This window comes from Armigeres subalbatus, chromosome 3, assembly GCF_024139115.2.
Source record: "Armigeres subalbatus isolate Guangzhou_Male chromosome 3, GZ_Asu_2, whole genome shotgun sequence".
NCBI lineage: Eukaryota > Metazoa > Arthropoda > Insecta > Diptera > Culicidae > Armigeres > Armigeres subalbatus.
Window position 1 is genome coordinate 352,694,449 of NC_085141.1, and position 16,905 is coordinate 352,711,353.

Here is a 16,905-nt window from a genome sequence, read left to right on the forward strand (position 1 = left end):
GCGCCTTTTTGACTGGCTTGTGTTACTTTGTTGGAAGAATGAAAACGGAAATCATTTCATATCAATTCAACGGCAAAATTTTATTTGAAGATTGTTCTGCGGGATATTATACTATTCAATATCCCAATGGACAAACTTGTTTTTCTTCCAGTCGAAACCCTTCTACAATTGATTTACTTTTAACGGATTCAAGTCAGCTGTGTGGTTAATTGGTAACTCATGCTGACTTTGACTCTGATCACCTTCCTGTGACATTTGAAATCGCACAAGAAGCCATTTATAATCCAATCAGCACTACTTTTAATTATCATAGAGCTGATTGGGATTTATATAAAACGTATATCGATAGGAATTTTGATGTTGATATTCCTTTGGATACCCAAAGTGATATTGGCAATGCGCTCGTATCTTTGACGAATTTAATTGTCGAAGCCAGAGGCATTGCAATTCCTAAATATGAAATTAAATTCAACTCCACTATTATTGACGACGATCTTCAGCTACTGATCCGTCTCAAAAATGTAAGGCGAGGGCAATACCAAAGAACTCGCGATCCCGCGTTGAACGTTATTTGGCGAGATTTGCAAAATTAAATTAAAAACGTTTCGCTATTCTGAGAAATACCAACTTTGAGAATAATGTCTCGAAGTTGGATCCCAGTTCGAAACCCTTTTGGAAAATAAGGAAAATTCTTAAAAAACTTCAAAAGCCAATTCCAGTGCTTTAAGAGGGAAATGAAATTTTATTAACAGATTGGGAAAAGGCTCAAAAACTTGCTCAGCAGTTCGAGAGTTCCCATAGTTTTAGTCTAGGTCTCACTAGTCCAATTGAGGATCAGGTTACACGAAGCTTCAATCAAGAGAATGTTTTTGACCCTTCGTTGGAAACTAATTTGGATGAAGTTTGATCTATTACTAGAAAATTTAAAAATATGAAAGCACATCATCCGGTGCTTGGTATTTTGGTATTTTCTACATACTTATCAAAAAACTTCCTGAGAGCTCTTTATCCTTTTTGGTTAATTTATTTAACAAATGTTTTCAATTGGCATACTTTCCAGATAAATGGAAAAATGCCAGAGCTATTCGAAAGCAGGACAAAAATCCAGCTGAGGCTTCTAGTTATCGACCAATTAGTTTGCTTTCTTCAATAAGCAAACTGTTTGAAAAGATTATTTTAAATAGAATGATGATTCATATTAATGACAATTCTATTTTTGCTGATGAGCAATTTGGTTTTCGCCATGGGCATTCAACCACCCATCAGTTATTAAGAGTAACGAATTTAATTCGACTCAACAAATCTGAAGGATATTCGACTAGAGTTGCTCTTCTTGATATAGAGAAAGCATTTGACAGTGTTTGGCATGAAGGTTTGATTGTAAAATTGATGAATTTTCAATTTTCCTCTGAACATTATTAAAGTGATCCAAAATTATTTATCAGATCGCTCACTGCAGGTAAACTATCAGAATTCTAAATCTAATAGATTACCTGTAAGAGCTGGTGTTCCCCAAGGCAGCATACTGGAGCCCATATTGTATAACATTTTTACTTCTGACTTACCTGATTTACCACCAGGGTGTCTTTGTTTGCAGATGACACAGGTCTCTCAGCCAAAGGGCGAAGCCTTCGTGTCATTTGTAGTACATTGCAAAAAAGTTTGAATATTTTCTCCACTTACTTGCAAAAATGGAAAATTTCCCCGAATGCTTCCTAAACTCAGCTTATAATTTTTCCACATAAGCCTTCTTATTTGAAACCTACTAGCAGACATACTGTCACTATGCAGGGAGTTCCAATTAATTGGTCTAGCAAAGCCAAATATTTAGGACTTCTGCTGGACCAAAAATTAACTTTTAAAGATCACACTGAAGGCCTTCGAGCCAAATGTAACAAATATATTAAGTGTCTATATCCACTTTTAAAAAAGAAATCAAAACTTTGTCTTAAGAACAAACTTTTGATATACAAAAAATTTTTTTTGGACCAGCCATGTTGTATGCTGTGCCAATATGGACTAGTTGCTGCAATACCAGATAGAAGGCACTCCAGGATTCAAAATAAAATTTTGAAAATGATTCTGAAGTTGCCACAGTACCAATGAACTTAATAGAATTTCTAATATTGAGACATTGCAACAAATGTCCAATAAAATAATTTCCAATTTAAGACGAAAATTGTTAAAATCTTCTATTGCAACGATCAGCTCCTTGTACCCTTAGTATAAATTAGGGTTTAATTTAAGTTTAAAACATTGTAATTCCTACATTCCTACATAACTGCCAGAGGCAATTGAAATGTATTAATAACAACAAAAAATGTAACATAGCAAATAAGGATGATAGTGTTAGGAAACACGGAGCACCTAGTCTAAGAGATGAGTGCATGTCTTCTTCTTCTTCTTATTGGCATTACATCCCCACACTGGGACAGAGCCGCCTCGCAGCTTAGTGTTCATTAAGCACTTCCACAGTTATTAACTGCGAGGTTTCTAAGCCAGGTTACCATTTTTGCATTCGTATATCATGAGGCTAACACGATGATACTTTTATGCCCAGAAAAGTCGAGACAATTTCCAATCCGAAAATTGCCGAGATCGGCACCGGGAATCGAACCCAGTCACCCTCAGAATGGTCTTGCTTTGTAGCCGCGCGTCTTACCGCACGGCTAAGGAGGGCCCCATGTATTAGATAATTAACAAATAAAATTAGTAAAAAAAAATTATATCAATTCATTCATACATTTGTTGTTGGATATCCTCAGTTATAGGGTAAAAGGATATCCAATATGCTTTGTGATCAATTGGAGCTGCTACACGAAAACTTGTGCAAGAAAATGGGTAATTTTACATTGGCGCTTGGTGTGATTTGGCTGAACCCCGACCAGATGTCTCAGGAAGGAAAATTTGTGTTTGTGGGTTGGGTAAACATATGGAGATTTATTCGATAATATAGAACTTTTGTCAATAAAAATATATGATTAGAATTCTTAAAATATGTAAATGTCTTATATTGTTCTCGTAACTTTTTCTTTGTAGCTTGCCAACTCTTCTCTAGTCTAGTCTACACATACACAGGCACCGCCTATGATCGCATATTTGCAACAATCGACCAGTGTTAGTGTAGAATCATGCTCAAATCTCACTCACCGAACCCTCATGCGCGAGCTGACTCGCTTGCGATTCTGCATGGAGAGCATCGCGCATGGTACGAGACGAGCCAGCCTTGGACTGAAAGTCTCGATAATAAAGACATAAAAAAAAATCGCGCATGAGTTTTTCACGCAGAATCGCTTCGTTTCGCTTATTCGCCGAAAAATGATTTCGCTCCAAAAAATGTCAAAACCCAATCGAAGCGTATTTTATGTTTACGTATGGATTTATTATCCATTGCTTTAAGCAAAGAAAGTTATTCCGATGAATTTAACGAAGAAGAACACGCAATGATGCAAATCGCGAGTCAAATCATGGACGATTCTTTGGGCCATGAGTCGGATGTGGTTTGCCTCGCGCTTGATTTGAATCGTGGATGAGATTTGAGTTTTTACCAACACTGCAATCGACACAGGCATGGGATAAATAGAACGTTTAAGGTGATGCTGTTTAAGTGTGTGGTATTAGGAGGGCAAATCTTCAATAACAGCGCTTCACAAGCTAGTTACAAAGTTGGAAAGATCTTTTCAAGCAAAAGAAATCTCACTTGCAGCATTCATTTACATTGAAGGAGCATTTGATAACACATCTCACAGTTCAATAATGAATGCTATGTTGAAACGAGGTTTCGATGTTTGTATTGTTGATTGGAATGGCGAGATGTTATCAAAATGAGAAATATCAACCGACCTTGGAATCTCATCAATTAGTGTAAGAGCAGTAAAAGGGTGTCCCCAAGGAGGAGTACTATCACCTCTAATTAGAGGTCTTTAAGCGTTTTGTGGTCTTTAATCGTTGATGATCTTCTTAAACAACTGGATGCTCGAGGCTTCGAAATAATTGGCTTCGCGGATGATATAGTTATAATAGTGAGAGGAAAATATGACTGTGTTATTTCTAACCGATTGCAAATTGCCCTAAATTTCATCACATTGTGGTGTGAAAAAGGATTAAACATAAATCCTTCAAATGCCATAATGGTAGCGTTTACAAGGAGAAGAAATCATTCTTTTCCTACTTTGAAATTGAAAGGAGCAGATTTGAAACTTTCAAACTCAGTCAAGAATCTTGGAGTTAGACTTGACAGTAAGCTAAATTGGAACTTACATCTTGATGAAGCATTGAGTAAAGCTACAAATACTTTTTTGAGTGCAAATTAATTGTGATTGTTTTTGTTTGAGAAACACGGCATACCGGCAACAGAATTTTCCAGTATGCGGTAATTTCGCAGTTATGCGGTCATTTCGCTGAATGTTGCGAAACAACTTGGGAGTTTTTTTTCGGGATTTCTAGAACAAACTTTCTCATTTAACTCAATCAGCAGAAAGAACTAACTATTTGTAGATGATTCTTAGCCCTAACCCAAAATCTAGAAGCAAGCAAATGTTGCAAACATGAGATCATGAGCAGTTTGGTAGAGAGACGTGTGCGGGGAGAAATTGTGACCACCGATGAGTTTGTTTAACAGCATTATTGATTCTGTTAGAAAATCAAGATCAAAATTTAGGTTTGGTTGGCTTTAGAATGGATTCTAAATGATTTATGAAACTCGTCGAAACTCGTCTGATTTAGAAACTCCTCCTCTACATCCTCCTATTTAACAGATTTGGATTACCTGGTTACTGGAATTTCGGATTAACTAGACCAGCGGTTCTCAACCTTTTCCTTGAGAGGTACCCCTTCGAGCTTTTGCATTCATTGAGGTACCGCTTATTTTCGGCTATAAATGCAAATGAGCGTAAGGGGGCTTCTGAGCCTCTTGGAAGGAGGCTTCCGAGCCTTTTGAATGGAAACATCCGAGCCTCTTGAAAGGAGGCCTCTTGAAAGAAGGTTTCTGAGCTTCTTGAAAGGAGACTTCAGAGTTTCTTGGGACTTTCGAGCTGCATGGAAGTAAGCTTTCGAGACACTTAGAAGGAGCTTCACGAGCCTTTTGAGAGGATGTTTCCAAGCTTCTTAAATGGAGATTTCCGAGCCTCTTGAATTGAGGCCTCTGGGCCTTTTGGAAGGAGGCTTCTGAGCATTGTGAAAAAATGCTTCCGAGCATCTTGAAAGAAAGCTTCCGAGCCTCTTGTAACGATGCTTCGGAGCCTTTTGAAAGGAGACTTCGGAGCCTCTTGGGACTTTCGAGCTGCATGGAAGTAGGCTTTCGAGACACTTAGAAGGAGATTTACGAGCCTCTTGAAAGGAGGCTTCCGAGCCTCTTGAAAGGTGGCTTCCGAGCCTCTTGAAAGGAGGCTTCCGAGCCTCTTGAAAGGAGGCTTCCGAGCCTCTTGAAAGGAGGCTTCCGAGCCTCTTGAAAGGAGGCTTCCGAGCCTCTTGAAAGGAGGCTTCCGAGCCTCTTGAAAGGAGGCTTCTGAGCCTCTTGAAAGGAGGCTTCCGAGCCTCTTGAACACGCAGAGAAATGTTTTTTAAACTCAATGATATTATGTATAAAAACAACAAAAATAATTATTGTTCCCCGGCTAATAATTTTATTCGTTGAATTCAACAAAAAAACTGATTTGATTAGACGAAAAATATTGTTGTTTCTACAATGTTCCAAAACAGCACTCAAAATAAAAATTGTTGAATTTACAATTTTTTGTTTTGTTTGTACAAAAAATATTTTTAAACCAAAAAGAAAATTTTTTGCTTTCAACAATATTTTTCTTAAATTAAAAATAAATAAATATTGTAATCAAACATTTATTTTGAATGTTATATTAAATTGCTCGTGATTATCAATTATTTTATTTACATGCGATTTTAATTACTACAATAATTATATTTGTAATTTTTTCAAATATTTACTTCACAAACTAGTTTATAATATACTGTATTATTTGTACTGGATTGCAGTAGAAACAACAATTAAAATTTTTGAATTCATTATATTTCAGTTTTGATTTTAAAAATAAAATATTTGAGTTTAAAAAATATTTCAATAATTTTATTTTTTAGTTCAAAAAGGTAGATTTTCTCTGCGTGAAAGGAGGCTTCCGAGCCTCTTGAAAGGAGGCTTCCGAGCCTCTTGAAAGGAGGCTTCCGAGCCTCTTGAAAGGAGGCTTCCGAGCCTCTTGAAAGGAGGCTTCCGAGCCTCTTGAAAGGAGGCTCTGAGCCTCTTGAAAGGAGGCTTCGAGCCTCTTGAAAGGAGGCTTCTGAGCCTCTTGAAAGGAGGCTTCTGAGCCTCTTGAAAGGAGGCTTCCAGGCCTCTTGAAAGGAGGCTTCTGAGCCTCTTGAAAGGAGGCTTCTGAGCCTCTTGAAAGGAGGCTTGAGGCCTCTTGAAAGGAGGCTTCGAGCCTCTTGAAAGGAGGCTTCTGAGCCTCTTGAAAGGAGGCTTCTGAGCCTCTTGAAAGGAGGCTTCTGAGCCTCTTGAAAGGAGGCTTCCGAGCCTCTTGAAAGGAGGCTTCTGAGCCTCTTGAAAGGAGGCTTCTGAGCCTCTTGAAAGGAGGCTTCCTGAGCTCTTGAAAGGAGGCTTCTGAGCCTCTTGAAAGGACGCTTCTGAGCCTCTTGAAAGGAGGCTTCCAGGCCTCTTGAAAGGAGGCTTCTGAGCCTCTTGGAAGGAGGCATCTGAGCCTCTTGGAAGGAGGCATCTGAGCCTCTTGAAAGGAGGCTTCTGAGCCTTTTGAAAGGAGGTTCATGAGCCTCTTGAAAGGAGGCTTCCGAGTCTCTAGGAAAGAGGCTTCAGAGCCTCTTGAAAGGAGGCTTCCGAGCCTCTTGAAAGGAAGCTTCCGAGCCTCTTGAAAGGAAGCTTCCGAGGCTCTTGAAAGGAGGCTTCCGAGCCTCTTGAAAGGAGGCTTCCGAGCCTCTTGAAAGGAGGCTTCCGAGCCTCTTGAAAGGAGGCCTGAGCCTCTTGAAAGGAGGCTTCCTGAGCCTCTTGAAAGGAGGCTCTGAGCCTCTTGAAAGGAGGCTTCTGAGCCTCTTGAAAGGAGGCTTTCCTGAGCCTCTTGAAAGGAGGCTCTGAGCCTCTTGAAAGGAGGCTCTGAGCCTCTTGAAAGGAGGCTTCTGAGCCTCTTGAAAGGAGGCTTCCGAGCCTCTTGAAAGGAGGCTTCTGAGCCTCTTGAAAGGAGGCTTCTGAGCCTCTTGAAAGGAGGCTCTGAGCCTCTTGAAAGGAGGCTTCTGAGCCTCTTGAAAGGAGGCCTGAGCCTCTTGAAAGGAGGCTTCTGAGCCTCTTGAAAGGAGGCTTCCTGAGCCTCTTGAAAGGAGGCTTCCTGAGCCTCTTGAAAGGAGGCTTCTGAGCCTCTTGAAAGGAGGCTTCCGAGCCTCTTGAAAGGAGGCCTGAGCCTCTTGAAAGGAGGCTTCCTGAGCCTCTTGAAAGGAGGCTTCGAGCCTCTTGAAAGGAGGCTTCCGAACCTCTCGAAAGGAGGCTTCCGAGCCTCTTGAAAGGAGGCTTCCGAGCCTCTTGAAAGGAGGCTTCCGAGCCTCTTGAAAGGAGGCTTCCGAGCCTCTTTAAAGAAGGCTTCCGAGCCTCTCTAAAGGAGGCTTCGGAGTCTTTTGAAAGAAGGTTTCCGAGCTTCTTGAAAGAAGGTTTCGTTTTTTTTAAGGAGACTTCGGAGTTTCTTGGCACTTTCGAGCTGCATGGAAGTAAGCTTTCGAAACACTTAGAAGGAGGTTCACGAGCCTCTTGAGAGGAGATTTCCAAGCCTCTTGAATGGAGGCCTCCGCGCCTTTTGGAAGGAGGCTTCTGAGTATTGTGAAAGGAGGCTTCCGAGCCTCTTGAAAGGAAGCTTCCGAGCCTCTTGAAAGGAGGCTTCCGAGCCTCTTCAAAGGAGGCTTCCGAGCCTCTTGAAAGGAGGCTTCCGAGCCTCTTGAAAGGAGGCTTCCGAGCCTCTTGAAAGGAGGCTTCCGAGCCTCTTGAAAGGAGGCTTCTGAGCCTCTTGAAAGGAGGCTTCTGAGCCTCTTGAAAGGAGGCTTCTGAGCCTCTTGAAAGGAGGCTTCTGAGCCTCTTGAAAGGAGGCTTCTGAGCCTCTTGAAAGGAGGCTTCTGAGCCTCTTGAAAGGAGGCTTCTGAGCCTCTTGAAAGGAGGCTTCCAGGCCTCTTGAAAGGAGGCTTCTGAGCCTCTTGAAAGGAGGCCTGAGCCTCTTGAAAGGAGGCTTCTGAGCCTCTTGAAAGGAGGCTCTGAGCCTCTTGAAAGGAGGCTTCCGAGCCTCTTGAAGGAGGCTCTGAGCCTCTTGAAAGGAGGCTCTGAGCCTCTTGAAAGGAGGCTTCTGAGCCTCTTGAAAGGAGGCTGAGGCCTCTTGAAAGGAGGCTTCTGAGCCTCTTGAAAGGAGGCTTCTGAGCCTCTTGAAAGGAGGCTTCTGAGCCTCTTGAAAGGAGGCTTCCGAGCCTCTTGAAAGGAGGCCTGAGCCTCTTGAAAGGAGGCTTCCTGAGCCTCTTGAAAGGAGGCTTCTGAGGCCTCTTGAAAGGAGGCTTCCGAGCCTCTTGAAAGGAGGCTCTGAGCCTCTTGAAAGGAGGCTTCTGAGCCTCTTGAAAGGAGGCTTGAGCCTCTTGAAAGGAGGCTTCCTGAGCCTCTTGAAAGGGAGGCTCTGAGCCTCTTGAAAGGAGGCTTCTGAGCCTCTTGAAAGGAGGCTTGAGCCTCTTGAAAGGAGGCTTCCTGAGCCTCTTGAAAGGAGGCTTCTGAGCCTCTTGAAAGGAGGCTTGAGCCTCTTGAAAGGAGGCTTCTGAGCCTCTTGAAAGAAGGCTTCCGAGCCTCTTGAAATGAGGCTTACGAGCCTCTTGAAAATAGGCTTCTGAGCATCTTGAAAATAGGCTTCCGAGCCTCTTGAAAATAGGCTTCCGAGTCTCTTGAAAGTAGGCTTCTGAGCCTCTCAAAACTAGGCTTTCGAGCCTTTTAAAAGGAGACTTCCGAGCCTCTTGAAAGGATACTTCCGAGCCTCTTCAAAGACGGCTTCTGCGCCTTTTGAAAGGAAGCTTCTGAGCTACTTGAAAAGAGGCTTTTGAGCCTCTTGAAAAGAGGCTTCTGAGCCTCTTGAAAGGAGGCTTGAGCCTCTTGAAAGGAGGCTTCCTGAGCCTCTTGAAAGGAGGCTTCTGAGCCTCTTGAAAGGAGGCCTGAGCCTCTTGAAAGGAGGCTTCCGAGCCTCTTGAAAGGAGGCTTCCTGAGCCTCTTGAAAGGAGGCTCTGAGCCTCTTGAAGGAGGCTTCCAGGCCTCTTGAAAGGAGGCTTCTGAGCCTCTTGAAAGGAGGCTTCCTGAGCCTCTTGAAAGGAGGCTTCTGAGCCTCTTGAAAGGAGGCTTCCTGAGCCTCTTGAAAGGAGGCTTCTGAGCCTCTTGAAAGGAGGCCTGAGCCTCTTGAAAGGAGGCTTCTGAGCCTCTTGAAAGGAGGCTTCTGAGCCTCTTGAAAGGAGGCTCTGAGCCTCTTGAAAGGAGGCTTCCTGAGCCTCTTGAAAGGAGGCCTGAGCCTCTTGAAAGGAGGACCCCGTGTTTCTTGAACGGAGGCTTCCGAGTCTCTTGAAAGGAGGCTTCCGAGCCTCTTGAAAGGAGGCTTCTGAGCCTCATGAAAGGAGGCTTCCGAGCCTCTTGAAAGGAGGCTTCCGAGCCTCTTGAAAGGAGGCTTCCGAGCCTCTTGAAGGCAGCTTCTGGGCCTCTTGAAAGGAGGCCTCCGAGCCCCTTGAGAGGAGGCTTCTGAGCCTCTTGAAAGGAGGCTTCCGAGCCTCTTGAAAGGAGGCTTCTGAGCCTCTTGAAAGGAGGCTTCTGAGCCTCTTGAAAGGAGGCTTCCTGAGCCTCTTGAAAGGAGGCTTGAGCCTCTTGAAAGGAGGCCTGAGCCTCTTGAAAGGAGGCTTCCGAGCCTCTTGAAAGGAGGCCTGAGCCTCTTGAAAGGATGCTTCTGAGCCTCTTGAAAGGAGGCTTCCTGAGCCTCTTGAAAGGAGGCTTCCGAGCCTCTTGAAAGGAGGCTTCTGAGCCTCTTGAAAGGAGGCTCTGAGCCTCTTGAAAGGAGGCTTCTGAGCCTCTTGAAAGGAGGCTTCTGAGCCTCTTGAAAGGAGGCTTCTGAGCCTCTTGAAAGGAGGCTTCTGAGCCTCTTGAAAGGAGGCTTCTGAGCCTCTTGAAAGGAGGCTTCTGAGCCTCTTGAAAGGAGGCTTCTGAGCCTCTTGAAAGGAGGCTTCTGAGCCTCTTGAAAGGAGGCCTGAGCCTCTTGAAAGGAGGCTTCTGAGCCTCTTGAAAGGAGGCTTCTGAGCCTCTTGAAAGGAGGCTTCTGAGCCTCTTGAAAGGAGGCTCTGAGCCTCTTGAAAGGAGGCCTGAGCCTCTTGAAAGGAGGCTTCTGAGCCTCTTGAAAGGAGGCTTCTGAGCCTCTTGAAAGGAGGCTTCTGAGCCTCTTGAAAGGAGGCTTCTGAGCCTCTTGAAAGGAGGCTTCTGAGCCTCTTGAAAGGAGGCTTCCTGAGCTCTTGAAAGGAGGCTTGAGCCTCTTGAAAGGAGGCTTCCTGAGCCTCTTGAAAGGAGGCTTCCGGGCCTCTTGAAAGGAGGCTCTGAGCCTCTTGAAAGGAGGCTTCCTGAGCTCTTGAAAGGAGGCCTGAGCCTCTTGAAAGGAGGCTTCTGAGCCTCTTGAAAGGAGGCTTCTGAGCCTCTTGAAAGGAGGCTTCTGAGCCTCTTGAAAGGAGGCTTCCGGGCCTCTTGAAAGGAGGCTTCTGAGCCTCTTGAAAGGAGGCTTCCTGAGCCTCTTGAAAGGAGGCTTCTGAGCCTCTTGAAAGGAGGCTTCTGAGCCTCTTGAAAGGAGGCTTCTGAGCCTCTTGAAAGGAGGCTTCTGAGCCTCTTGAAAGGAGGCTTCCGAGCCTCTTGAAAGGAGGCTTCCGAGGCCTCTTGAAAGGAGGCTTGAGCCTCTTGAAAGGAGGCTTCCTGAGCCTCTTGAAAGGAGGCTTCTGAGCCTCTTGAAAGGAGGCTTCTGAGCCTCTTGAAAGGAGGCTTCTGAGCCTCTTGAAAGGAGGCTTCTGAGCCTCTTGAAAGGAGGCTTCTGAGCCTCTTGAAAGGAGGCTTCTGAGCCTCTTGAAAGGAGGCTTCCGAGCCTCTTGAAAGGAGGCTTCCAGCCTCTTGAAAGGAGGCTCTGAGCCTCTTGAAAGGAGGCTTCTGAGCCTCTTGAAAGGAGGCTCTGAGCCTCTTGAAAGGAGGCTTCCAGAGCCTCTTGAAAGGAGGCTTCTGAGCCTCTTGAAAGGAGGCTTGAGCCTCTTGAAAGGAGGCTTCTGAGCCTCTTGAAAGGAGGCTTCTGAGCCTCTTGAAAGGAGGCTTCTGAGCCTCTTGAAAGGAGGCTTCTGAGCCTCTTGAAAGGAGGCTCTGAGCCTCTTGAAAGGAGGCTCTGAGCCTCTTGAAAGGAGGCTTCTGAGCCTCTTGAAAGGAGGCTGGAGCCTCTTGAAAGGAGGCTTCCTGAGTCTCTTGAAAGGAGGCTTCTGAGTCTCTTGAAAGGAGGCTTCTGAGCCTCTTGAAAGGAGGCTTCTGAGCCTCTTGAAAGGAGGCTTCCGAGCCTCTTGAAAGGAGGCTTCCAGGCCTCTTGAAAGGAGGCTTCCTGAGCCTCTTGAAAGGAGGCTTCCTGAGCCTCTTGAAAGGAGGCTTCCTGAGCCTCTTGAAATGAGGCTTCCTGAGCCTCTTGCAAGGAGGCTTCTGAGCCTCTTGAAAGTAGGCTCCCGAGCCTCTTGAAAGGAGGCTCCAGAGATTCTTGAAAGGAGGCTCCAGAGCTTCTTGAAAGGAGGCTCCCGAGCCTCTTGAAATAAGGCTCCCGAGCCTCTTGAAAGGAGGTTTCCAAGCCTCTTGAATGGAGGGCTCCGTGCCTTTTGGAAGGAGGTTTCTGAGTATTGTGAAAGAATGCTTCCGATCATCTTGAAAGGAGGCTTCGGAGCCTTCTGAAAGCAGAGTCTCTTAATTCTCGTGTATACATGGATGAGACAGTGTGCCATGAGTTACAAAAGCTCACGTAGCTCAGATGGAGTGCGACGAGAGAAACTAGCGCGCGCATAAAATAACTGAGTGAAGGTGTCTCAATGTACGTCTCATGAGACTCATCTCATGCGCTAGGAATGAATAGCTGGCGTTACTTAGGCGACGATATTGTTGAATGAAAATTTCCCGCCCAAGCTGTTTTACGCACCTCCGCTGTTGTTTGCAAAGGACTCACCAGTGTTAATGTGAGGTACACAAGCTTCGTGAGACTCGCGCGCGCTAAATTGTATGTGCGCGTAGCAGTCGTTGCTCAATCCCATCCTTTTTTGTACGCGTGCATGATGTCTGTTTGAAAGGAGACTTCGGAGCCTCTTGGGACTTTCGAGCTGCATGGAAGTAGGCTTTCGAGACACTTAGAAGGAGGTTTACGTGGATATTTGTTCAGAAGCATATTTTAAATATCTTATTCATCATTTTGTCTCGAACAGATAGATTACAATAAGATTTTCAAAATTTATCTATTCGATGTCCTTTTCAAACTTTGTCCAACAGCCCTTTATACACTGTGCTGGTTGGGATGGGCAGAATTCAAACGTTTTCGATTTACCGATTACCATGCATATTATGTACAATATAAAGTTTTAGAATAAATATGCAACAATCAAAACAATGTATCTATGATTTTTTTTGGAACTGTACACATCCGCCATTACAAGCCCAAGTCCTGGTGTTAGGTGGGACGCTAAACAGACCTGACACGACGGCCCTCCGACGAGACAGGAGGTTTGCGCAGGCCCAATAAGCCGCCTTTAAAAACAACCATTACGAACGACATAGAAGATAATACGACTCTATACAATCGGCAAATACCTAGGCGACGAATAAAGAATCACGATTAGAAGCTCGGAACATGGAACTGCAAGTCGCTAGGCTTCGCAGGATAATCTACGATGAATTACATCCCCGCAACTTCGACGTCGTAGCGCTGCAGGAAATCTGCTGGACAGGTCAGAAAGTGGGGAAAGGCGGGCATCGAGCAGCTACCTTCTACCAAAGCTGTGGCACCACCAATGATCTGGGAACCGGCTTCGTAGTGCTGGGTAAGATACGCCGACGCGTGATTGGGTGGCAGCCAATCAACGCAAGGATGTGCAAGCTGAGGATAAAAGGGCGTTTCTTCAACTATAGCATCATCAACGTGCACTGCCCACACGAAGGGAGACCCGAAGACGAGGAAGAAGCGTTCTATGGACACTGCGGGACGTCAAAATCGTCATCGGCAACATGAACGCTCAGGTAGGAAGGGAGGAAATGTATAGACCGATTATCTGACCGAATAGTCTGCATACCGTATCGAACGACAACGGCCAACGATGCATAAACTTTGCAGCCTCCCGCGGAATGGTAGTCCGCAGGAATATCCACAGGGCCACATGAAATTAACCTAATCAAGAAACGAAAAACCAAATCGACCACGTTCTGCAATGACGGTAAATTCTTCTCCGACATCACGAACGTAGAGTATGGCAAGATAAAATATTTTTCAACATTGTTTCTTATGTGAAACACACTTTTTATAAAACGTGTAATCTCGTCGAGTAATCTAAAATTTAAACATTTTTAGTAATATAATGAAAGTTCGCCTCAGGCGACCCATCTTGCCCCATCATACCCTATGTCAGCGCTCAAAATTCTCGACTGTGTTCAATACACGTAGACTAGCCCAAGACTACGCGCAGCAGCTGGAAGTGGCACTCCCAATGGAAGAGCAGCTAGGCGCAGCATCTCTTGAAGATTCGCCATTGGAAGCACCGCAACCGCTGCACTAGGCACGGTGGCTCCGGATCAGAGAAACGACTGGTACCGTGACCTGCCCTAATTCCGCGCATTGCCTAATACCGTGGATTTTATCCAAATTGATGAATATAGAGGTACTGTCTGTCATACACATCACATTATTTGGTGAAATACACAAATATATATCAGAAAATGTTAGCGAATTATTATTGTGGATATTTGTGACGTAAATTAGGCGCTAAAAAATAAACGCGAAAATGTATGGCTCGAACAGCCAAAATTTGTATCCGCTTAGCAAAACGCTTAAAGTTATGGTTATATTTCCAAGTCTTGTAACTTGATTTTTCAATGATATTTACTTCCAATATCTCATTAAGCCCAGTTTTACAGCTATAAAAAATGAGCTGGGTACTGAAATGGTATTTAAATTTCTTGTTTTTGCATTTTTATTGATCAAAACAATTGTCGCGGTATTAGGCCATCTTCTTAGCCAGTAGTGCCTAATACCGTGACTAAGCTATACCGTGAAGTTGATACTCAGAAAATTAAAACTATATCATCACATTGAATACATATACCACTAGACAATATCGTATAGGTATTGAAATATTCATATTAAATATCTACGACATTTTATGTGTAGGTTTACAAGGGAAGCATCATTCAGATGAATTACATATTGCAATATGTATTATTCCAATACTTCCCCAAAGAGAAACTTCTGTTGGAAGACTTGAAGATGGTATACATCTAATGAACATATAAATCATCTTTATTGTGTCGTTCAGCACATACGAATACAATATCATTTATGCGATATTTACCACAGACTATAGACGTAAATATTTTTCCTGTGCAGTTTCCTTTAGAAATGAAGGTAGAGTATTTTTCATCTGAATATACAAATCCTCCCATTGTCTTCAAATCTATTTAGACACTCGATTGGATATCATCTATCTAAAACCTAAATAAATGTGAAGTAAATTATTTGAAAAATTAATAAACGCTTTTAAACCGTCAATATTGAGAAATTGCTAACTTCTCAAGGAAAAGATTCTTTTCCCAGTAGGTATCTGTGTAAAATAGTAAATTTTTATGACGTTTTTTAGTATGTATGACCTAATAATTTAATTGAAATTTGTATATGATTCAATTATTTACATACTTTATTGTTAATGTGCTCTTAAGCTCATCATTTGAGCTTGTTTGATAGGGCACGGTATTAGGCAATTTTCTGCGCGGTATTTGGAATCTTCTTCGGAATGTACGCGGTATTAGGCATATTCATAAGTCAAATGTCGAATACTATTTTCTTCATTTTTTTATGAGTTTAAGTACAAAACATATTTTTCCCTTCAAATGTATTTAATATTGATTAAAGCGACATAGTTTTCAAGGATGATTGTTACAAATTGAATTTTATAAAGCGAATTTATTGTGGACACGTCCTTAACCCCACGGTAATAGGGCATGTCACGGTATAACGGCGAATGTGAGCAGTTAGTTGAGGAGAAGAATGCAGCATGGGCGAGATTGCTGCAACACCGCACGCGGCACGAACAGACGGAACAGATAAAACTCGATTTCCGGAGGAAAGAGCGCCAGCGGAAAGATCGAGACCGTGAAGAGACGGAGCAACTGTACACACGAAAGTTCTATGAGAAGTTAAACCGCGTTTACGTAAGCGCCCCGTGCCACAACTTGACATAAACGGGAACCTTCTTACGAACGAGCTTGAGGTGATCCAAAGGTGGTGGCAGCACTACGAAGAACACCTGAATGGCGATGTGGCAAACGAAGATGGCGGTATGGTGATGAACCTGGGAGAACGCACACAGGACATAATTTTACCGGCTCCGGGTCTCCAGGAAATCCGTTTCCTGTGGAAACTCAAACGAGTTTGCCGTACAAATTAAAACGAATTTCCAGAAGAGATTCAAACGAAATTTCCACGCAAATTCCAACGTATTTTCAGTGGATGTACAAACGATGTCCTCGTGGAAATTCCAACGAGCTTCTCGTGGAAATTTCAACGAACTTATCTGTGGAGTTTATTCCGTTAATATTCAAGCGAGAGTCTCCAGGAAAACCTTTTACATTCGACGGTGCAGCCCATGTGACTGATATCCAAGAGCAACGACTGCTTCGATTGTTGTTTATTCGATTATTTATCTCAAGCCTATTTCGATAATTTCAAAGTCATTGAATATTTATTTATATAGTAAACGGCAAGTGCTATTTGACTGCCACACATTATTTATCATGCAAACTCCAATAGAGTGCCCAAATTTCCCTAAGCAATCAGTAATTAGTACCATACCTTAAGTTTGGAAGGTTTGCTAAAGTTAATGTTTAGATTTTGTGTACTACTTCTTCTGGCAATGACAAAAATGTCTAGGAATTTGTGTTTTCTGAAAAAAATATTGGAATTCTGAAATAAAATGTATAGTAGGTCCATAAAGAATCAGAAAGTCATACGGGTCCTAAGTCCTATTTCTTAAAAATTCTTCTGTTATTGTAATCACGTGACAATATTGAATTATTCTTGAACAGTTCTTAAACATATTGTATCCTATCTATGTATCGAAAGACAGTTGAGAATTTTAAAGCTATATTATTGAGCCACCTAATGTGCAAATTGCAATAGAACGCCTACAGATAGACGGTCGTAACAATAAAATCACACGGATATGGAGCACACTTGGCACGTTGAGCTTTAACAGCCGTCCATTAAGACTTCTTCGCATGCGATAAAGTGCCATTTGGTTTGGAAATGGGACACGTTATGTCTATTTTTCGCTTAATTTAATTCTACGTTCTGTTGTGTTGAAAGAAAAAGTCAAAATGTTAACCATTTTATTTAGGTGCGATAAATTAATTATCTCTGCCCACATGAATACTGTTGCAAACCCTTTCATCCTTTTTTTCGTTTTTTTTTTGCAGGTTGATGATTACTATGTGGCACGCTATAAGTTGGTACACCACGGCCATCACCACCCCTACATTGTGGGCAATTACGACCCACTAGAGAAGCTCGGTGGCAGAATTTGGGCTCCGCTTCCGGGAATGCCAGAAACTGTGGTGAGATAAATTAGTAGCAAAAGAATGGGTCAAATATA

The 16,905-nt window shown here is 43.2% G+C and overlaps 1 protein-coding gene across 4 annotated transcripts in view; it reads left to right on the plus strand.

Moving 5' to 3' along the window:
- LOC134226072 (protein unzipped) overlaps positions 1-16,905 on the plus strand; it is a 324,483-nt gene that overhangs the window by 305,662 nt on the left and 1,916 nt on the right. For 3 of the 4 annotated variants that reach the window (XM_062706593.1, XM_062706594.1, XM_062706595.1), the window contains exon 8: positions 16,730-16,867. In XM_062706593.1, coding sequence (XP_062562577.1) covers positions 16,730-16,867 — 138 coding nt within the window. The remainder of the gene's footprint in view (positions 1-16,729; positions 16,868-16,905) is intronic. The other variant, XM_062706596.1, reaches the window with a different exon arrangement.